The sequence below is a fragment of the Phytophthora ramorum genome (assembly GCF_020800215.1).
Source record: "Phytophthora ramorum isolate Pr-102 chromosome Unknown Phyram_PR-102_s0003, whole genome shotgun sequence".
In the NCBI taxonomy this organism is placed as follows: domain Eukaryota; phylum Oomycota; class Peronosporomycetes; order Peronosporales; family Peronosporaceae; genus Phytophthora; species Phytophthora ramorum.
The window spans coordinates 2,474,269-2,496,588 of NW_027150649.1; the positions used below are offsets into that span (position 1 = coordinate 2,474,269).

A 22,320-nucleotide genomic window follows, 5' to 3' on the forward strand; every position below is an offset into this window, starting at 1 on the left:
GAATTGGTGGACTTCGTCCAAGAGTTACGAACTCTTATTGCCGGTATGGCTGCGGACCCTCTTCCGGAGGCGGTCACGGTGACCATCTTCATGGAAGGCCTCCGCACTGGCGTGACCAGAACGGAAGTATTCCGAGTTCACCCCATCTCTTTTGAAGAGGCGTGAGCGTGGCGTTGAACACCGAGTTCAACTTTAATTCGGCCCGAGCCGGGTGGGCAACGTCACTCACAGACGAACTCATCCGGAGCCGCCGGCTTCTCGGGTGGACCCGAGCCGATGGATCTCAGCCATGCTGAAGACGAAGAAACTGAGCTTCTTGCTGCCGAGCAGTACATCGGCATCCGCCGGTGCTTCGTGTGTGGGAGCACCCAGCACCTGCGACCAGGGTGCCCGCTGCGTAAGCAGCACCAGGCTCCGGCGAGCCGAAGCCCTGCTTCTTACCAGAAACCTGGTTCGTGGCGGGGAAACGTCAACGCTCAGTAGGCGCGGGGCGGCCTACTGGGGAAGAACTAAGTTCTGTTGAGCCTCAGCAAGGAGGTCAGCAGGGCTTAGACCCGAAGAGCACCGTGCTCTTTAACACGGAACGTGTATGCAAGCCGGGCTTGCTGGTCGTTGAAGCGACCGTGAAGGGCTTTGATAAGCCGTGGACGATATTGATCGATTCGGGAGCGTCAGGCAATTATGCTCGACGCTCCACGATGGAAGGAAGTCGGCAGTATGCCGAGGCGCTGGTAGCGCGTACGAGTGATATTATCACTGTCCGTCTCGCGACGGGAACCCGTGTTACGGTCCCCAAGGTTCCTGTGAGCCTGGGCGTGAAGTTTCTGGACTTCGATAGCGTTGAACGCTGTCTGGTCCTTGACCTGGATTCGAGATATGATCTCATCCTGGGCATGGTATGGCTGGAACGCCATGAGCCATGGATTGATTGGAGGTCTAAGACCTTAGGCGCTACGCGTTTGCCTCCTGGTGAAGCTTTGGCGAGTCATAAACCCACCTCTGCTAGGGCACAAAAACGCTATTGGCGCGAGCACTGGACCGAGACGGTCAACGTGCTGGACATCGGCGTGTCGGAGTTGATTGACACTCATGATGTCGTAGACAAGAGTCCCGAAGGGGCTGTACGTGGAGCGGCACGTAATCCGCTGAGCGGGACTCGTTGTGATAACGAGCCATCGCTGCAGGCCGCTGATGGCATGGTCGGCAGTAAGCCGAGGCATCGTGGGCATGGCCCTGATGATGCGCGTCGAGCGGCACGTTATCCGCTGAGCGGTGAGCGCCACGATGGCGAAGAATCGCTGCGTGCCAACGATGGCGCGGTCGGCCACGAGCCGAGGCATCCTGGGCCCAGCCCTAACGATGCGTGTGGAGTGGCACATAACCCACTGGGTGGGGACTGCGAGCTATGCAGCTCCTCGCCGGATGTCGAGTTTGACGTCGACACTCCGATGGAGCAACAAGAGGTGGAAACACCTGAGGACACCTTTGGTGTAAATATGCAGGCCTCCCCGTGGCGTATGGTCTCCGCGAGGAGACGGCAGCGACGCCGTGTGGCAGCTGCGAGACGCAAAGCGTCTGTTATGACACAGCAAGTGTCGGGAGTGGTGGATAGCGAACAGCTATATATACTCGTTAATGGAGTGACCGGCGAGGTCGCTGGCGACGTCAGCCTTGAGGCTGTTCCCGCCGCAGATGCTCTGCTAGATGTGGACGAAATGTCAATTGCCGAGTTCGGCGAGGCCTTAAAGGCGGGCGAATTAGCCGAGGTCGCTATTATACGACCTGAAGATGAGTTAAACTCGTCGTCCCTTATGGACGAAACAGTCCTGGAGGACACGAAGCAGGCGCTTAGTGCGCGTAGTGGATCGGCGATCCTGAAGGATCCTTCAGATCCGTACTATCCCTTGGTTAAGGAATACCAAGATGTCGTTTCCAACGATCCGCCTTCTGGCCTACCTCCAGATCGAGGCGTGCGTCATGAGATTGACCTGGTCCCTGGAACCAAATACTGCGTAACAAGGCAGTGGCCCTTGCCAAGGGAGCAGTGTGACGTCATTGACGCGTTCTTCCGTGCGAAACACGAGGCGGGCATGGTGCGCGAGAGCAAGTCTCCGCACTCGACGCCGACATTCTGTGTCAGAAAGTCAAACGGCAAGTGGCGCATTGTCCACGCTTTCAAAAAGCTCAATGCCGCCACCATTCCGGCGCAGACGCCTATTCCTAGGAAGGATGTTCTCCAGAACAACATGGTTGGATGCACAGCATACAGTGCGCTCGACTTAGTCGATGGTTATTACCAGTTGCTCATGCGTGCGAGCGACATTCCGCTGACTGCGGTCAGCACCCCGAGCGGCATGCTCTGGGAGTGATTGGTGATGCCCCAGGGGCTGTCGAACGCGCCCGCGACGTTCAATCGTCTAGTGACGCAGCTTTTCCGGCCCCATCGGGCGTATGCACAGACATACTTTGACGACATTTTCGTCCACAGTCGTGCGGAGCACGGGAAGTCAGATGTGGACAACCACATAGACCATTTGCGAGCGGTGCTCGAGTGCATGCGCACTAATAAGCTGTACGCTAACGCATCCAAATGCATCTTCGGTGCTGAAGAGATTCCCTTCGTAGGGTGCTTCATCGGGAAGCGCGGCCTTCGAGCGGACCCCGCTATAGTCAAAGCCATTGTTGACTGACCGGTTCCCAAGAACCAAAAGGACTTACGCAAGTGGCTTGGCCTCACCAACTACTTGCATAAGTACAGCGAGAACTACGCTAATATGGCTCGGCCATTGTCCAATCTCCTTAAGAAGGATGCGGAGTGGGCCTGGGACACCGAGCATCAAGTTGCCTTCGAGGCGGTTAAGGAGAATCTCCTACACGCGCCGATCCTGGCGTTACCAGACCCCGATCGTCCGTTTAGTGTCGTCTGTGACGCATCGGACTTTGCCATCGGTTGTGCACTGCTACAAGCAGACACCGAAGGGCGTGAACGCGTAATTGCGTTTGAGTCTCGTCAGCTCAAAGCTGCAGAGAAGAACTATCCAGTTCATGACAAGGAGCTACTTGCAATGAAGTACGCTCTAGTCAAATTCAGGGTTCACCTGCTAGGCTCTAAGCCATTTGTCATCTTTACTGATCATGCGTCACTACGCACTGCGACTCAGTCGCCTCACCTCTCGCAGAGGATGGCCCGCTGGCTCTCCTTCTGTGCGGAGTACAACTTCGAGATGAAGTACAAGCCTGGCAGGAAGAACGGATTAGCGGACGCGCTGTCCCGCAGACCCGACTATGAGTTATCTCATGTCACGACTGTGACGTCGTCCGTGACGAACTTGATCCGCGCTGCGTATGCGCGTGACGACATGTGTGTCGCTCTGCTACGTGCTCTTGGGAGCAAGGAGTTTGAAGACTCGGACTGTAAGCTGTCGGCGCGCTTACGCGCGAGGCTGCATCGATATTCGCTCGATGATGGCCTGCTGTATTACAGCACCGATCCGGAGGATACTCCACGTATTGTGGTCCCTCACGATGAGGATCTGAAATATCGTATCCTCTATGAGGCACACGATACTGCGCTTAGTGGCCACTTTGGTCGTGAAAAGACCTATGGCTCTGTGAGCCTCTCCTATTGGTGGCCCAAGCTTGACAAGTGGACGAGCACGTATGTGCGCACGTGTGAGACGTGTCAGCGGGTGAAGCCCTCACCGCATGCGGCCGCGCCGCTGGCAAGCTTGCCTGTACCCTCTGGGTGTTGGGAGTCCATGAGTATGGACTTTGTGTTCGGCCTTCCGAAGGACTCGGATGGCAACACGGACATCGTGGTCTTTGTCGACCGTTTGAGCAAGATGGCTCATCTAGCGGCGGTACCGGACACCATTGATGGTAACGGTACAGCCAAGCTGTTTATCGACCGGGTTTTCCGCCAGCACGGGCTGCCCGATCGGATAGAGACCCCCGTTTCACGGGTAAGTTCTGGTCGTCCTTCTTCAAGGTGCTGGGCACCCGATTGGACATGTCCACAACGGATCATCCACAGACCGATGGTCAGACCGAGCGCATTAATCGCGTCGTGGAGGACGTCCTCCGCAGTGTTTGCGCCGAAACGCCCAAGCGTAGGAGCACCATGCTTCCACTCGTGGAGTTCGCATTGAATAATGCTGTTCATGCCTCCACAGGCTTTACCCCGTTCTACGTGAATGGCCTCACCCACCCTCGCGTCCCGTTGACGCTACCACTCCGTGGTTCCGGGCTTGGTGGGGGAGAGATAGCCGGTCGGCTTGCTGATGTCAGCCCTCTCACTGTTCGTAAACAGGTTGACGAGTTTCTGTCAACGCGTCTGAGTGTCCTTCGACACGTACGTGACGCTATGGCTGAGAGCCAAGACCAACAAAAGGAAAACGCAGATGCCAGGGGCAGAGGTAACATTGAAAGTTACGCAGTCGGAGACTTGGTTTTATTAAATGCAAAAAACCTACCTACACATGCAGTTTCTGCGGTCTTCAAGACAAAGCTGCGCCCACGCTTCATCGGACCTTTCAAAGTCATGGCCAAGAAGGGCCTAGCGTATACGCTCAACCTTCCGAAGACGATGCGCACCCATCCGGTGTTTTATGTGGGCTTGCTCAAGCCGTACCGGGACCCAGCGCGGGTGAGCACGGAGGCGCTGGCACCGGGACGGGCACAGGTGGCGCAGCCACAGCACCCTGCTGAAGTCGCAGCAGAAGGTCGACTTGACCCTCCAACCTCGCCAGACCTCGCTCGAGGTCGGAGACCCGGTTCGCCAGCGCAGCTGGGGCCTCGAACCAGTCGACGCGCTCCCGGAGCTGATCAATCTCATGCCATGAGCGATCATAGGCGTTCTCGGCCTGATGGAGAGTCTCACGGAGACGTACGACCTCCCGGCGCAGCGATCCCATCGCGTTCCAAGCGTCCTCAAGCTCCGAACGATGCACCCAGTGCAACTCAGCGTCCGCCACCGGCTTTGCTCGATGAGCAGGGCAATCGCCACTTCCATGTGGAACGGATTGTGGCTCGGCGTCGCCGCCAAAATCAATACCAGTATCTGGTGAAGTGACGAGGGTACCCCCACTCGCAGAACTCATGGGAGTTTGAGGTACCCCTCCGGCAAGACTGCCCTGACGTCGTGGACGCTTTTGATCGAAACGATCAACGGCGCCCTGGGGGCTCGCGACCGGCACGTCGGTCTCCACCCGCTTCCCGGCAGTAGGTCGGGGAGCAAGGGGGTCAACAGCTGAGCTCAAGCTTCGACCCTGGGCTGCTGCAGCAGACGATCCACCTTGTGGGAGGTCTGCAGAGCTCGGAGGAGCATGTTGAGGAGCCCGCGCAGGGCGGGGCTGGAAGCCCGAAGGAAGTTGGCGTTTTGCCTTTAACTTCGCGAACGCGAACCGGAGCCGACGCTCTAACAGGACGTCGTCCTTCTTGAAGCTAGCTTGCAGCGCGACAATGGAAGAGAGCTTACGAGCCCCTTCCACCCAGAGCTCGAATTGAGCGACATCCTGCTCCTGGCGTTCGCATTTGCGGCACGGACGCCCCCCGGGTTTGGAGCTGCAGGTGCTCACGGTACTTGCGTTGAGTGGTAAGCTGAGGCGTCAGCAACCTCTGGCGGAGGTCTTCTCATTGAGCGACCTCTTCGTTGGAATGGGCCGCGGGCCCGATGACATAGTCATTTAACAGTTGCGACGCCGCTAGGCGAGCCACTTCGTTGGGGTCGCGTGGCTCGAAGCCGTAGTCACGGTGGCTCGGGTGGAGCAGAGGCCGTGCTATCGGACGCGGGGCGCGGGGCGCCTCTTCCATCGCGGCCAGTTGCTGCCTTTGGACCTCGTCGAGGTTGTTGGAGACAACGTTGGCCTCCATAGGCTCGTCCTCGTCTCGCGACAGGAGTGACGACGTTGTCCGCAACGCGGTCAGAGCTGACACATCGTCGCTACGTTCTACGAACGCATTGGGCGTGCGTAGGTCACGCTTGTCGGTCGTACGAACCCGTGGAGGCTCCTCCTCCTCTTGCCGGAGCCAGGTATCACTGCCGTAGTCGACCTCCTCTCCCTCTTCGAGGCCTTCAAAGAGGGTTTCATTCGCGCGGCGAATACGCGGCTTCGGCGCGTCTGCCGAGCGTGTCGGGGGCGACATAGCGGCGCGAGCTTGTTTAAGCTGCTGCTTGGAGTAATACTCCGCCACAGAGAGCGTGGTTCTCGCCACAGGTGCCGTTGAGTTGGGGCCAGCGGCCGAGGAAGCACTACGTGCGGACGAGTTAAACGGGCTGTGCCCGAGCGGCGACGACGCGGAGCGTGGGCTGCGGTTGGCACTCAGTGCTGCTGCTTGTCGTGGGCTGTGCCCGGGAGATAGAGACGCGGAGCGTGGAGTACGGTCAACAGACCAAGAAGCTTTCTGGCTACCAGCCATCGATGAGCCACGGACGTGGTGCGCTTGTTGAACGTGGAAAGTTCTTGAGCGAGGTCCGAAGAACAAGCAGCGATACCTCTGATGAGGGAAAACGGGTGTCGACACGTGGTGTCAACAGTCTGGTGGGGGAGGGTGTAACGGGTTTACACGTACCCGTTAGAGTATCGTACACGAATAGTGTGTTTCACACAAATGGTGTGCACACCCAAGTTGGTGTGTGTACACGAGACTTAGGTTGGTGGCCTCACAGCCACCCGTCATGCATATTACTAGGCTCTACTATGGTAGATAGTGAGTGTTATACATTTACCCCACTGGCGGCCTTGCCGCGAATAACAACAATAAAAATCAGTTCACGTTTTGAAGTCTAGTGTCTATTAGCCTTATTTAAGGTATTAATAACTCTAGGAGTCTGTAGATCGCATATCTACAGACTGTACTTGGTTCTGGTATAGAACCTAGGTTTACAACCGAACTAAGACTCTGAGAGTCTACGTCTTCCTTTGACGCAAGCTACGGCAGCCCCGCTGCAGCCAACCTGATGTTCATCCGCCGTTGCTTAAAGCGTAACTGTCTGACGGTGCGGCGGATCACTCACAAAGGCCGTAAGAAACGGTCTGGCATGGAGGTACGCTACGGCTATGGGAAATAGCTGTTCATTACTGCGGCACTGATACTATGTATGTACACGCATGTTAGTTGGCTGTTGTGAACATGTTCACGCAGTTTATTCTGCGTACTGTAGAGGAGGACGGTATTCTTGGCTATCTGGACGGACATAACAAATATTCCTCTGTCTACAACATGGACCAAACTGCAGTATATATCGACACGAATGGGCGCACTATGGTCGACTTCGTGGGGACTGAAACAGTTGACGCTGTACAAGGTAATGATGTCTATTTCAGTATGTTATGAACTTTTCTGACGATATGTATGTATCTGTAGGAAGCGCGGTTAACGGAATCCGCGTGTTGGTATTCCTTGCAGCGTCGGCCACGGACCGCAAGCTACCCCTCTGGTCGTCTTCGCAGGTGTACCCGGCAGATCAGTCTCCCAAAAAGTATTCAACCCAGCTTATGGCGCTGGAACCGCCGAGCACACCGTGCAGAAGAAAGCATGTTGCGACGCTACAGAAATGCTTGACTGGATTGAAAGGGTACGTCTTCAGGTAAGATACCTTTTTTTCATTTACTGATTATGACATTATTTCACTATAGGTGTGGAAGCCGTCACTTGACGAATGCAGGCTACTGATTCTCGACAGTTTGAAGAGTTTCGGTCTGCTACGTGCTACAGCAGGAATACTGCACACAAGTCGAGCTCGTCCCTCCCGGTGTGACAGGAATATGCCAGCTTGTGGACGAATCCGTGATGAAGGCCTTCAAGAATCACGTCACGCACGTTTGTTTATTTTCTACTTCCTGTTTGGTCGTTTCTAATTGTGTGCTACGTTTTGAAGGAATGCGTACTGTCAGTATCATATTGAACACCCATTTCCGGCAAATTCGCGGGAGAAGAGACCCTTGCTGTCGTGGATTATGACTGAAGCCTGGGACGCCGTTTCTGTCTAGGTCATCGCTAATGGCTTCTTCAAGGCAGGTTTGATCCCTACCGGACCGCGGAACAGCAGCGGTCGATTTCGGGTTCCTGACGTGTCGGCTAGAGATGCGCCACTTATATGTGATCAATATTTTTTTTCTTTTTTGTGTCAATGACATACACTCCGCGTCAGAAGTTATTGACGGGTGGGTGTCTCGGTCGATTTTTCGGTCTAAGGACTGCTGTTTAGATATGTGTCTTCTGATACCGTTACCGACCGCCTCCATGTACTAGCGACGTCGATTACGGCGTCCCTGATAGATCCAGCATACAAAAGTCGATTTTTTTTACTGCGTCAAAAGTATCGCCACTAGTCGGTTTTAGACCAGCACATACAAACTTCTATATAAACATAATGTATGTAAAAAACGATGAACGCTGTACAGCCAGTCAAGGATTGCTGTGCTCATGGCACACAAGCCACCAGTAACGCCAGAGGAGCGGGACCGTATCAAAGGCCTCCACGAGGCGGAGTTCTCAAAAAGCAGCCAGAGTAGGGCGTTCCAGGGATACCGTCCAGAGGGTCGTGAACAATGTGCCAGGTGGCCAGCGCACTTGTAGCCGGCTACACATTCGGTTCACCTCCTACCTTAGTGCAACATGCACTAAGGGATACATTCAGGTGACCACCACAGGGTGGTCCACATTCATAGCAAAAGGCATATGACTGGTAGAAAGCAACATCTTTCTACCAATGAGAGTCATTCATTAGATAGGGGTTCTGCCAGCCATCCAATGGCAGAACCTCTCATTAGAAATATCAGTTTTAGGAGGAAACCCCATTTACAATCAATACAGTTCTCATTTGGCACCAAAGCTATCGTTCGGTTCCTTTATCTAGGTTTAAGTATACTTGCGGATACAAGTATACTGAACTTAAGTTAAATACACCTACGCTTCCTCATACACGTGCGCACACGTGTAAGCTTAAGTAGTGGGTCTAAGCAGACCCATTACAGCACTGGCCGCCTTCCCCTCATCACGGACCGAGAGCTGTGCAGGGCTGTACGCAAAGCGGCAGCAGGGAACCACAGTGCCTCGCAGCTGAAGGAAGAGCTGAGTGCCAACGCGTCTGTGCGAACAATCCAGCGTATGCTCGCGGGTGTGAACTGGCTTCTGTACTGCAATTGGACAACACCGTGGACCTGACGCCAGCCCACAAGCTAGCCCGCCGCACTTGGGCGGCACAGTACCCGCAAACCCCTAGCGCTTGGCCTCCACGATATTTTCTGATGAAAAGAAGTGAAACCTGGACGGTATCAGCACTACTGACGGGACATTCGGCGTCCTTCCCGCCGCACTGTCCGTCGCCAAAATGGTGGAGGGTCAGTCATGATCTGGGGACGACGGGTAAGTCGAAGCTAGCTGTTTTGGTTGGGAAGCAGAACTCGGACTACTACGTATATATGCTGCTTGAATACCTGCTTCCCTCCGCCCATCTACACTACGGCATCGACTACATGTTCCAGCATGACAACGCGTCTATTTACACGTCGTATTGCACAAAAGCGTTCTTTGCGGAGGAAAAAGTGGAGATGATGGAATGGCCCGCTCGCGCACCGGATTTAAACCTAATTGAGAACATGTGGGCAATCCTGTCGCGTTCTGTCTATCCTAACGGGAGGCAATGCCACTCTGTCGTCGAATTAAAGGAGGCCATTTTGATGGCGTGGAAGTATATTCCACAAGTGACGCTTACGAAGCTCATTAACTCGATCCCGAAACGGTGCATCGAGGTCATCGAGAAGAATGGTGGTACAACTCCCTAGTAACATGTTGAACCATTTCTGTTTAAATAGAAGTTTGTTTGTGTTGGTCTAAAACCGACTAGTGGCGATACTTTTGACGCAGTAAAAAAAATCGACTTTTGTATGCTGGATCTATCAGGGACGTCGTAATCGACGTCGCTAGTACATGGAGGCGGTCGGTAACGGTATCAGAAGACACATATCTAAACAGCAGTCCTTAGACCGAAAAATCGACCGAGACACCCACCCGTCGATAACTTCTGACGCGGAGTGTATGGTATGTGATACAGGGAGGGGGTGTCACCCCTATGAAAATATCGCATACAGACCTTTTTCTTACAGTTTTACGAGGTGTTGCACTGTATCCGTGCGTTGCGATGTTTACGATATTCGAGTAGTCCTGACAAAAGTCGTCAACATAGAATCTGGGGCAGCTTCAAATCGCATGCTGCCTTAGCCGGGCTGTACAGATTCAGTCGCCCGTAGTCCGCCTATAACCTTTTACGGTTTTATACTATTATTCCGTAGAGGTACTCTGGATTTTCACATGTGGGTGGGAAAGTGTTGAATCCTGGGCCTTCAGTTTGAATTCTGCGCACTTCAGCCCTCGGTCTACTCGAGCAGCCATGGGGCGCTGGCTGACCATCAAGCACAAGAAAAACATCATCATGAAGTCGATCGAGTGCAGGGGGATGACACATACGGAGCTAGCTGCTTGGGCGACTGACACGTTCAACCTGCCACGTCAGCTCGCTAGAAGTACTGTGAACGATATCATCCCTACGTTCAAGAAGGCATATAGAAGGAAGCAACTTAGATGGGTGTACGACAAGATTAACAGCGGCACGCCAATCGAGAAGAACGCGTACGCTGTGAACCAGTTGCAGGCGATGGAGTGGTGCGAAGAGATATGGACGGACTTGCAGCAGACTGCCACTATTGAGAACTGTTTTAAGCACACGGGTATCATTTTCAGAGGTGTGGATCAGTCGTCCGCTGGTCCAAAGAAGAACAGTATATGTAGCGACAGCGACGTAGGCTCACTTCTGAATCCATTTGTATATGTATCGAAATATAATTAACTGTAATAGTGAGTATCATTGTGGAAACGTGACAGTTGCACCTCGGACGGAATTGGGAGCGGAATCTGTACTTCGTTCCTGTCTTTCTGTAGTTATTTCTGTCTGATGCCAAGCTCACCTACGTAGGATAAATGTCCGATTCCAGTCTTCAGATCGCATTTTGCCCTCAAGCGCACAAGTTCCTACCCACAATGCGCTTCTCCTGCGTCCTGTTGGTGGCTGCGGCCGCCCTCGTTGCCAGTACCAGCTCTCTGTCGACGGAACCAGATCAGGAAAAGCGGCTCCTGCGATCCCACAAGACAGCCGACGTCGACGACACTCAAAACGAAGAACGTGGCACTGGTATTGGCTGGATAGATGACATCTTTCCGTCTGAAATGATCAAGAGACTCAGGTCCCAACTTGAATATCGAAGGACCATGTTCGCAAACTGGAAAAGAGGTATGCAGTCGGCCGACGAAGCTGAGGCCATCTTGCGGGCCGAAACATCGAGTGCGAAGACTATTGCCACGCTCAAGGAAAAGTACCAGCTCTACCTCGACACTAAGACTGTCACTTGAGCGCGTACACGCTGCACGACCCTGGGGCTATCGATCGTTGTCGAGATTTTGGGTTACCTCGTCTCCACTAGGTAGCATTTGTACGAAATAGCCCTCCGTCCAATTGTTTTACCTCGTTCCACAATCATCCATTTAGAGATTCTGCTTTCCCTTGGCGCTGTCAACATATCATTTGCGCGGTTCGCAGGTATCAGCGATATGTGGACTCGCAGGAGCCAACTCAATTGTGCATTTCGGCACCATAGCAACAATTTGGCCAGGCTCGCGCATAAGCATACTGGAGACGCCGGCACAAGTACAGGTGGAGGAGTCCCCGCCCCTTTAGATGGCACTCACGTTGTATCGGACCTCTCGAGGGGGGAGGGAGCAATGCATCGGCTATATTGCGCTGAAGGAAAACTACCGCAACACCAAGAGCTCCGAATTTCGCGGTCCGTTTAGGGTGATGAAGCCTTTGTCTCTCTGCTCATGTGGCGATTTCTCTGCTGACAATTTGTGACGATGGGGGATGGCCATGAGTGTACCTGGTCGCTGTGGAGCGCACAATTTCAAGTCAACCAAAAAGAAAATCGAGCTGCTTTGTGATCCTTTTCAGTGTTCTACTTGGGGTTCACTTGTAGCGCCCAACTTTCTCGCACCAAGAGAACGAGATCATGCTCGACAAAATTCATCATCAAGAAGGCTGCCGCTAGTCGCCAAAGTCGCCCCCATATGGTGAGGGTAGCAGCGAGTTCTCAGTCACTGAAACGCGAGGAATCTCTTTGATCTTCAGGCTCAACTACAATATTTCCTTCCAAGAGATCCACGGGCTATGGAAAGCTGGCAACAGCAAGTCCCATGCTAATGAAGCCGACCTCAAAAGCAGCACTGCATTGCAAGAGACATACTTTACAGTCACACGCAGCTGCAATCTCTTGCTTAAATCGCTCGCCGGCCGTGACTTTCCGCTGGAAGATCATCCAGGAGACATGCCGCAAGGTCGGCCCACAAGGCAAAATCTTCAGCGCCATCGGAAGCAAAACTCGGGGTGGCCCCCAGCGCTGTAGGAGTGGGCAGGTTTGCATTCCCAGCCAAAATCTCGGTCGGTTCGCTTTTCTCGCGCTTGCGGTGCCGCACTCGCGCCGAATGCCATCGATTCTTGATGGCGTTGTCGGTGCGTCCAGGCAAGTGGGCAGCGATCCGAGACCACGCGTTCCCCCTTTTCCGTTGCAGCGTCACAAGCAGCGCGTCTTCGTCGGCGGACCAAGCTCCACGTTTGATCGACGGGTCGAGTCGGTAGCGCCAGCGCTCTCGACACTGCTTGGCAGTGCGTCCAGGCAGAAACGACGCCACAATTGTCCATTGGCTCGGGCCGTGGAAGTCGACGACGGAGCGCAGTAAACCGTCTTCGTCCGCAGTCCAGGGCTGTCGAGCTGCTGACGTGCGGCGGTTCTGGAGCTCATCCCAGCGAGCACAGCACGAATCTTCCGAGTGAGTTGGGACTGCTGCAGCGATGAAATCCCATCGACGAGCTCCGTGGCGGCAGATCGCACTACGAAGCAGGTTGTCCTAGACCAGGCAGGACGCATCGGTAATGTCGTCAAAAGAGCACGAAGGAGCTAGCGAACCTACTTCGTTGGACGTCCACGCCATTGCTGCTGCTGCGCGGGTTGAGCGATTTGAGCAATGGCCACTGCCCAGACATGCACGAAGCAATAGTAATGCCGAGCGGGAGAACGCGGTGGTTCGAGTCACTGAAGGGGGATACTCTTTCGTGTTTTCAAGCTGCGAATGTGCGAGTTGCGCCGCAGTTTTGCTGCTATTGCGGCACGAAGGTCAAAACTCGGATCTCATGTTCGAGTGGATCACGACTGTGCGAGCGGCGTTGGCACTAAAAGTCACACGAGGTGAAAGCTCTTTCGTGCGACGCGGCAAGCTCACCACTTCTGAAGGCCGCCGAAGGTTAGTGCGAAATGGCGTGCTCTGGGAAGGGCAAGAGCTCGTACACAAAAGACTTGGGGCTCATAGTTTCTAGAATGTGCGTGGTGCGCCACACGCTTAAATACGGACGCCGCCTCGCTGCTTCGAGGTCGCGAACTTGCTGCGGATCGAGTTCAACACGAAGAGCGAGCAGCGCGGCAAGCGACGGAAGTTTGCGCCCCCCGAGCCGCCCAACGGCTGAGACGTCTTCTCTGCAGTCGACAGTCGCCAAGTGTCCAGCAGCTCCAAGTCGATCTCGCAGACGGACGAGGCGCCTGACGAGGACGCGATCGAGCCGCGGGGGGTCCCTGGCGAGCCTGGAAAAGGGGCCGTCGGGGTTCCGTCGTGGTCCGTTGCGACCATCGCAGGCACCTCCGAGTCGCGCCCCCCGAGAACTGCCAACGGTTCCAGCGGCGACGTCTCTCGCTGCGAGTAGGAGGGAGACGCCCACGCGCTTTTCGCGTGGGTCGAAGCCGAGTGCGTCGACGATTGGCGCTTTGCAACGAGTGACGTGCGCTCGGCGCCAGCTCCGGCGCGCAGCCTCATGAGGCGACTGCTCATGGTCTCGGCCCGCCAGCACGCGAAAACCTGCTCGTCCGACCGCATTTTGTGCAACGCGCACATGGCGCAGCACACGCGTTGGCCCGCGACGACTTTGTCGACGGTTTGCACTGCAACTTGCTCGTCCCCCTCTTCGGCGACGGTCGTGGTGCTGCTCTGCGCGGACTTTTCGCTCTCGTCGACCGCAAACATGAACGACTCGGAGAAGGTTTTCGCCAATGGGCGGTCGCTCGAGGGCGAGTGGAGCGCCTCGTGTCCGTCGCCATCGCTGCGATTCGTGATGAACGTCGTGACTTCCGGCGCGACTTGCCGCAGTAGCACGGAGCACTTTTGGTTGAGCGGGTTGAGCAAAACGCGCTGCAAAGTCGCAACAAGGCGCGCGAGAGCTTGGCGCTGCTTCTCCACGACGCGCGGCTTGGGGCCGCGGCCTGCAACGCGGAACAGGTGGTGGCCCGTTCGCTCGGCCGGCAGCGCGCGTTGCACGTAGGCGAAGAGCCACGGACACTCTGCGAAGCACAAGTGGCCGCGGCTCAGAACTTGGAGCACGCGACTCTGGAAGGCGCGGCAGTCCGCGTACGAGCGCAGATGGCGCCAGGTGGAACTGGATTTGCGGTCGTGCACCGTCAGCGCGAACGTCGAAGCGCCTCGCGTCAGCGTCTTGGTGGTCACCTCCACCGTCACGTTGGCCAAGTACGCGACGTTCGGCTCCACCGACTTGGCGGCCGCCGACTCGTGACGAAACGTGGCGTAGAGCGCAGAGCACTTGGGGTGGCGCTGCAGCGGCGCGTGGGTCTCCATTTGCGCGAAAGTAGCTGCAGCACCGGAGACTTTCGCAGTAGCGAAGACGGCTGCTACAGGAGTTTTGCGCTTGAAACGGAAGCGATGCTCCGCGCAAGAGACGAAGGTTCCAACGTGAAGAGGACTCGGGCGAACTACTCACGTGCTGGCCCATTTGATGGGCCCAGCTGGGCTCCAGCTGTGGCAGCCATCGAAGACCCACTCAAAAAAAATCGGGTGGATCGTGATCTGGCTTTTATAGTCCGGGGCGGAACATTTTGTGTCCAACTGTTGAAGTCGCGTCTGAACTAGGCGTACTTGGTTTTACTATGAGGTTCGAAAAAGAACGCTGGAAAGCGACCTTTAAATCTGAGCGGAGTAGACCATTACCTAACGCGGTCTATTGGCCCACCAAAAAGAGACTTGCAAGGAGAGGACCAAAACGATGTGGAGGCGCGATGGATGGGACCGATGGATCGTGGGGCCCGAGCTTTGCGAGGTGTCGCGCGACCACAGGTTGACTGAGACGCCATCAAAAGCCAGCGACGGACAAATGTGCAACTTCAGTTTCCAGCTTGGGGAAACTGCGTTTGCATGTCGCCACCAATTATGGTTTTCTTCGGGTTCCTCCTTTCGCAGAGCGTGTAGTGTTTGAGCCATTCCAGTCGTAATCGGGAACGTGAACTCGTTGGAATCAGCTGCTGGTGTTATTTTTCGCAGCCACAAAGGCCTCGTGCTTTTTTAAGGACACCTGGCAAAACCTGTTAACACCATGCGATTCCGTTCGATTTTGATTCGCTGCCCACCCCAAGCTGAAATCGCTCTACGATGTACCCCGTTTGGTGTCTACGGGGTCACTCGCGTTACTAGCCTTGCCGTGTGGCAAAGTGCTCGATGACGCGTCCTGCAAGGCTCTGGAGAACAGAACCACACGATTTCTCCGTGCTTCGGACGCCAAGGAGATTTGATCTTGAACCCGGCGGCAGATCCGAGCTCAGTGCTTGAGGCTGTGCCGGTGCAACGTTCCCTCTTGCCTGAAGATAGCAAACGCGATTTGGTCTCGTGGTTGTAAAGTATCTTATGAGGCAGAGGAGTGCCGCGGATCTCCAGCTTGAGACTGGCCTGTTCGAAATATTCGCCAGCGAATCCCCAGCAATGCGAGCGATCGTACGACTGGAGACTGTAAACATGTTGAAGCTTTACCAACTGCGAAAGCTTCTCAACTGCACGTCCCTATCTCAGTTGCTGTGGATCGACGCATGTAGAGCAAAGAGTTCGTGTTCATATTGACGTGGTTGTATTAATACTTACTACAGTCCTCATAGTTTCTCACTCTACCCGACGTGGTCTCAGGTGTCTATGACAAGTCTCATCAAGTCTCCTGGTTACCACAGGTTGGGCACTCGAGCACCTCGTTGAGCTTGTCGATCAGGCATTCGTCGTGGAAGTGGTGGCCGCATGACAACGTTGAGAACGGTTCAGCTGCCGCGAGCTGCGACCACCGATCTCCCTCCAGCTCCGGTCTCCGCTCCGTGGGGGGATGCCCCACCAACGAGTTCTCGCACAAGGCGCAGGTTTCCTTGTCCATGCCGGAGTCGTCGCTCGCCGCCGTGTCGTCGGAGCTCGTCGAATCCTCCAGCTCTAGGTCTCCGTCCTGCCACCGCTGCAGCAGCTGCCGCATCCACCCCGGCACTTCTCCATGTCGGTCGTCCTCCGGTTCCAGAGATCCACCCACGACAAACTCCAGCAGCTCCAGCGCCACACCCTGCATCACCAAAGGGCAGACGTGGTTGGATCTGTTCATGAGGAAGCTGCGGATCGTCGCCAAACTGCGCGTCAACGTCTTCCGTCGCCTCGCCACCACGCGCGACAAGGAACCCCCCACCAACTGAGACTTTGGGAAGTAGCTCTTGAGGAACGTGTACAGCCACGGACACTCGGCCTGGCAGAAGTGGCCGCGCTTCAACGCCGCCACCAACCGCTTACGGAAGAACCGGAACTGGTCGAAGCTGCGCACCAAGTGCCACGTCGAGGACTCAGTCGAATCGCGCGACTGGCACCTCACGGTGAGCAGGTAGTCGACCCGACGATAAGAGGCTCTCGGCCTGGAGACGAGAGGCGTCACGTCCATCGAGATGCCGTCGAGCCACGCAACTCGCGGCGGCAGCGGACCAACGGGCAGCGACCGCTTTTGGCGAAGACGCTTGGAAGTCATTCTTGTGCAGTGCTCCTGCAGCGTGAAAATGAAGAGTGGAGACGACTGCACCGGATTGTGCGGCATCACGAGCCATTTCGAGCAGGTTCGCCGTCATCACTAACGCTCATAAAGCCCTCAGAAACGAGCCATTCTTATGCTGGTTTCTCTCAACTATGACGGTATGGGCGACGAGAGTCTCACGGGCAGATGCAGTGAATTGTGGCGCGTGCCTTCGATATCCACGAACTGGAGGATGAGACATCGAGTTGCAATGCCAAGTGATGTGCCTCCTCTTCAGAGCGATGCCACCGAAAACAATAGTGACTGGATAAGACCTTGGTCAAACATCGACAACGCGTCATGAATAGGGAGGTTTCGAGTTTTCATTGAAGTGACGGGGATAAGTTCATATAAGTACATGGAGCGTTGATGGGAGGGGCCCAGCTCAGAGCTGGTGGCCGCACGTGGGGCACGCCAGCGCCTCGTTCAGTTTGGCCACGACGCACTCGTCGTGGAATCGGTGGCCGCAGCTCAGCGTGGTCAACGAGCCTTTGGAGGTGTCGTCGCTGCGGCACAATCCACACAAATCCAGCAGCAGGTTGTTGATGCTGCCAACGGAACGGAACGACTCGATGCTGTTGTCGCTGCTCGATTGCCAGCCTCGCGAGAGACCCGTGGGCGTGAGACTACGACTGCTGTCATCCGTGCTGCACCACGTCGAACTGCTGCTCGGCGTCTTGGAAAACCCCACAAAGTTCTCCCAGCGGAACTCGTGGTCGATCGGCAGGTCCTCGTTCAGGAACGTGATGAGCTCCTGCGCGACGGTCCCCGGCAGAATGCTGCAGGACGAGTGGTTCTCGCGCTTGAGAAGAGCTTCCAAGAGACTGGTGAAGCACTCCTCGATGGCGGCTCGACGCTTCCCCATGACGTACGAGCTGGTCGAGTAGAGATAGCACTCCTTGGGGAACCGCCCCTTGATGCTCGAATAGAGGTACGGGCACTGGGCGTGGCACAAGTGGCCGAGCTGCATGACCTCGAGCAGCTTCTGCTGGAACTCCTGCAGCTCCTTGAACGAGCGACTGACGGTCCACCTCTGGCTGCTGTCCGCAACGGGGGTCACTGTCAGGTCGTAGCGGACGTCCTTGCCGTGGTCGAGTTTGATCTTGGTGGCGGACATGCTGAGCTCGAACTGGTCGAGGTACGCGATGCTCGAAGGGCGGAACGAGGTTGGGGAGGCTGCAGGACTCTTCACGGGCGTGCCAGGGGGGCCAGCGACGCTCGCACGACGACGACGGCGCCGACGAGAGGAGAGCGACATACTGGAGCCGGAAGACATCATCTCGGTGGGTGGTAGGATGACGAACGCGTTCAAGCTGTTGTCGTCGTAGTTGCTGCGAGGCAAATTGGGCAATGAAATGCGCGGCGGTGCTGGCCAGCAACTGGTCGTGCACTCGTCTGCTGGATTATGCGGACACAGAGGACGTCCGGTTTGCAGCAATCGCGCACATGTGCATGAAAGTATTGGGAGCGATTTGCTGCGTGATCATCGAATTCGGTCCTCGGGGTAATCCGAGTCCATCGCTCGATTAGCCTTGGCGTTGCAGAGAGAGAACTGGTGAGTCCTCGGACACTTCCCCAACTGGATTGTCTCGCGATCATGACAACGGCAAGAGGGGTATGATGACCGCCACTTCGCACGCTGCAGGACTTGAAGCCATCGTCTTCACTGGATCTCGAGGTGGTGGCAGGTCGGGCAGCGCAGCGTCTCGTTCAGCACGGGCACGATGCACTCGTCGTGGAACTGGTGGCCGCACTGCAGCACCGTCGCGTAGACGGAGGGGCGACGCCGACCGCCAGCGTTCACGGGTCTCACACTCTCACAGGCCACGGGGCCGTTGCAGACGCCACAGAGCGTGAGACCAGCGATCTCCCCACTGCAATTGGCGTCCGTCTCCTCCTCTTCGCTGCACAAACTCCCCAGACGCCGGCTGCTGTTGGTTGTGGAGGCGGTCTCCGACTCGGAGTAGGACTCGACGATGTACTGCGCGATGGCGTCTCGGCCGTAGAGGAACTCGGCGAACTGTTTGGCCACGTCCGTCGTGGCCACACTGCACGAGTGGTTCTTCCGGTCCAAAAGGAACTCTAGTGTGGACGTCAGCAGCTCCAGCAGCTTCTCTCTGCGTGCTTCGACTGTCCTCGGGCTCGAGTTCCGCTGGAAAAGGTGCTTCTTGGGGAACTCGCCCGTCAGGAAGGAGAAGAGCCACGGACACCCGGCGCTGCAAAAGTGTCCGTGCTGCAGAGCCAGCGCCAGACGTTTGTACAGCGCCTCAAAGTCCTCAAAGGAGCGCGAGTAGCTCCACGAGCTGCTCGTGGGACTCTGTCGGTCGTTGGAACTCAAGCGACGTTGGACTTGCAACACGAAGAGCGGGCGCTTGTTGTCGCGCGCGCATTGCAGTGCCAGTTGCAGCGGTTCCAAGAGACCCACGTACGTCGGCAGCAGCGGACAAGCGGAAGTCGAGCGTCTACGAACGCGACGAGAACCGACCATCGTAGCTGGAAGATTGCAAACTGAACTGCCGAGCGACTTGCCGCGTCGCTTCATGCGCACACATTCCGCGAGGGTACATGGGTACAAATATCCGCTGAAGAATGGGTACATTTCCATGTTGGGGTTTGAAGGCAGTGCGACATGGGAGCCACGCTTGGCGTGTTCATTGTTGATCCAGCGCTGCACATACCTTTCCAGGTCAAGTCAACGCCACCCGTCGTAATCCAAGCAGCTCATGTCCCAAGCTTCATTACGCGCGATTATTCATTGCGATGATACCTGTTGTTGTAGTTGCCTATTGCTCGTGACCGAAGCTGCTGCCTTACTATAATAGTACACTCGTTCTCTTCTGACTTTATGCCTTGAGGCTGCTATGGGTGCGGCACACAACGTGTCGACTGTGGCAGGCGTCGCACTCTTGCTCCTCCTCCTGCTGCTCCTCCTCCTCCTCTGAGTCGCTCTCCGAGTCGAGCGAGTCGAGCGAGTCGCGCGTCACGGCGCTGAGCTCGGACGATGGCGACTCGGTGGCGCTGGCCTCCATGTCCTTCATGCCCTTGACTACAAAGCGGTTGAACTCGGCGGCCACGTCGTGCACGAGCACGCGGCACGTGTGGTTGCCGCGATTCACGAGCGACGCCTGCACGGTGGTGAGGCAGCGGATGAGCGTCTGCTGGCGGGCCGCCACCACTTTGGGGCACTTGTTACAGAAGAGTGACTTCTGTGGGAAGTAGTGCTTGAGCACCTTGTAGAGCCACTTGCACTCGGCGCCGCACGAGTGGCCCTGCTGCATGCGCTTCAAGAGCCGCTTCTGGAAGGCGCGTCTCGAGTTGCGTCATTCCACGAGGACGCAAGGTACATGTATCCGATAGTACGCGGGTTGCTTTTGGCTGCAAACATCTCTGCTAAAGAATTTGGCGGAGCCGTCTTCAGATAAAGAATGAAGACTAATTGTAATTAACTTCTAACGACAGACTCCGCAAAGAAGGCAACACTACTTGATCCATCATGGTGCCGCATGATTTCAGCACTTCTGCTTGAGTAGTCTGAAGAACCGACCCCTGGAATCCATTTCGTGTTTAGCGTACTTGAACGCGGAGGCTTGAACGACTGAACGGGCGAACAAGTTGCAGGGGAATGCAGTTTACGACGCTCTCCACCCCAGAAATAAACAAAGTGGTTGTACAGCTTTCAGTCCCCAGAACATTTTCTAAGCACTCCAAAAGGGTGCTGTTGGCCTGCGGTGGTTTGTTCCTTCTTGGACGCCGATTCAGCAGTTGCTAGATGCTGTCGGTGCTGCGCGCGGCGATATCCGTCAGCAGGGGGGCATCCTACACTCCGGCACAGTGTTGTTGGAGAGACTCGTCACCGCGGTGGTGGAGGTGAACAGTGGTTTGATGAACTGGTGGTTATCCGGCAGTGTATCGGGCTTCTTCGTCTTCACTTTGCGTCTAGTCGAGTGCAGTTTCAGAGGCGTGACTTCTTACGATGGAGATCTTGTCTACGGTCACGAGCTCTACATATCGTTGGTCACTCGCTGATGGCAGGTCGGGCAGCTCATGTCGATGTTGAGCTGCAGGATCAGACACTCGTCGTGGAAGCGGTGGCTGCAAGGCAATCGTGTCGTGTAATAATACCGTCCGTCACCGCCCTGCATTACTTCGTCGCACAATGTACACGTCGTCTTAGCGAGTGGCGCTTGGATTTCGGTCTCGGACGCCGTCGTGGAGTTTGTATCCACGTACGAGGACGCCGACGTGAGGCTAGTCAAGCTGCATCCTGAGCTCGTCATGTCCTCGTCCTCGGACGTGGACGTGAGCGAGTGGATGGAGCCTCTGGCGCGGTGCTGCTGTCCTGCGAAAGCCCACTGCTTGACGGGGAACTGCCGTATTTCGCTGCCGCACACAAAGTCCAGCAGCACGTCGGCCACGCGGCCCGTGAGGACGCGACACGAGTGACTGGCACGACTTAGCAGCACACTCTGCAGCGTCTTGATGTAGGCCACGAGCGCGTCGCAGCGCTTCTGGACGAGCCGCTCGGACGAGGCCGAGTGTAAGAGGCGCGGCTTGGGGAAGTAGCTGGTCACGAAGCTGTAGAGCCACGGACACGGTGCGTCGCAGCGGTGGCCCACACACAGCGCACGTGCCAGTTGCCGCTGGAACACGCGACAGTCGTCGAAGGAATAGTCGACAGACCAGCGGCGGCCCGAGGGCAGATGCTCGGCCGAGAGCACGTAGCGCACGTCGCGCTTGAACCTGTGGGCCGAGAAACTGAAGACGAGCTGCTCGAGCCAGGCCACGGACAGCGGCACGTAGACGCGAGCGCCGGGGGAGGTGGAGAGCGCCATGGCGAGGGGTCAGGAAAGGAGGTGGACGGAGATGCAGGCGACGCGAGACTTGCGCAGCATGGGGCGGATCGATAAATGAGGAGCCGTTGCCAAAAGTGTAGCTTTTCCCGGAAGGGGGATGCGCTAGGATCGATGGAAGCTACTGCTACATCGCCGAGGTAGACAGGATATCAGTTTATGAAGTTCATATTGCGATGCAATAAAACTTCAATACCATCGTATCTAACAGTTTACTATGTGTTGCAGGGTTTACAGGTCCATATTCTGCGATTGGCAGATCCAGCCGACATATGAAACGCTCGACGCGTAAACAGACGGCAACCATCAATTTGGGTGGCATACACTGGTTTCGCGTCATTGATCTTGCCCAGGACATCAAGTCCACCGACCGACTTGGGGCAAGTCTTGGGGCCGCAGACGACTCAATTGGAGCAGTCTGCGCGTCTTGCGGCCAGCTCCATTGACAATGGACCTTAGAGCGACTAGATCAAATAATACAGCAAATCGCGCCGGCATCACGGCGCA

General features: G+C 56.0%; 3 protein-coding genes across 3 annotated transcripts; 2 read left to right on the forward strand and 1 right to left on the reverse strand.

Moving 5' to 3' along the window:
- Window positions 1-6,958: 6,958 nt before the first annotated feature.
- On the forward strand, window positions 6,959-7,674 carry KRP23_3947 (uncharacterized protein; the record flags this gene model as incomplete). The annotated part of the gene is made up of 4 exons (XM_067888865.1): window positions 6,959-7,045; window positions 7,117-7,306; window positions 7,366-7,576; window positions 7,638-7,674. The coding sequence occupies 4 exons, from the start codon at window positions 6,959-6,961 to the stop codon at window positions 7,672-7,674; spliced, it is 525 nt and encodes a 174-aa protein (XP_067748065.1).
- Window positions 7,675-10,980: 3,306 nt separating this feature from the next.
- Window positions 10,981-11,409, forward strand: KRP23_3948 (Secreted RxLR effector protein 3; the record flags this gene model as incomplete). The annotated part of the gene is made up of 1 exon (XM_067895833.1): window positions 10,981-11,409. One exon carries the CDS (start codon window positions 10,981-10,983, stop codon window positions 11,407-11,409), a length of 429 nt encoding a protein of 142 aa, XP_067748066.1.
- Window positions 11,410-21,091: 9,682 nt separating this feature from the next.
- KRP23_3949 (uncharacterized protein) lies at window positions 21,092-21,795 on the reverse strand (the record flags this gene model as incomplete). The annotated part of the gene is made up of 2 exons (XM_067888866.1): window positions 21,092-21,107; window positions 21,194-21,795. 2 exons carry the CDS (start codon window positions 21,793-21,795, stop codon window positions 21,092-21,094), a joined length of 618 nt encoding a protein of 205 aa, XP_067748067.1.
- Window positions 21,796-22,320: the final 525 nt, after the last annotated feature.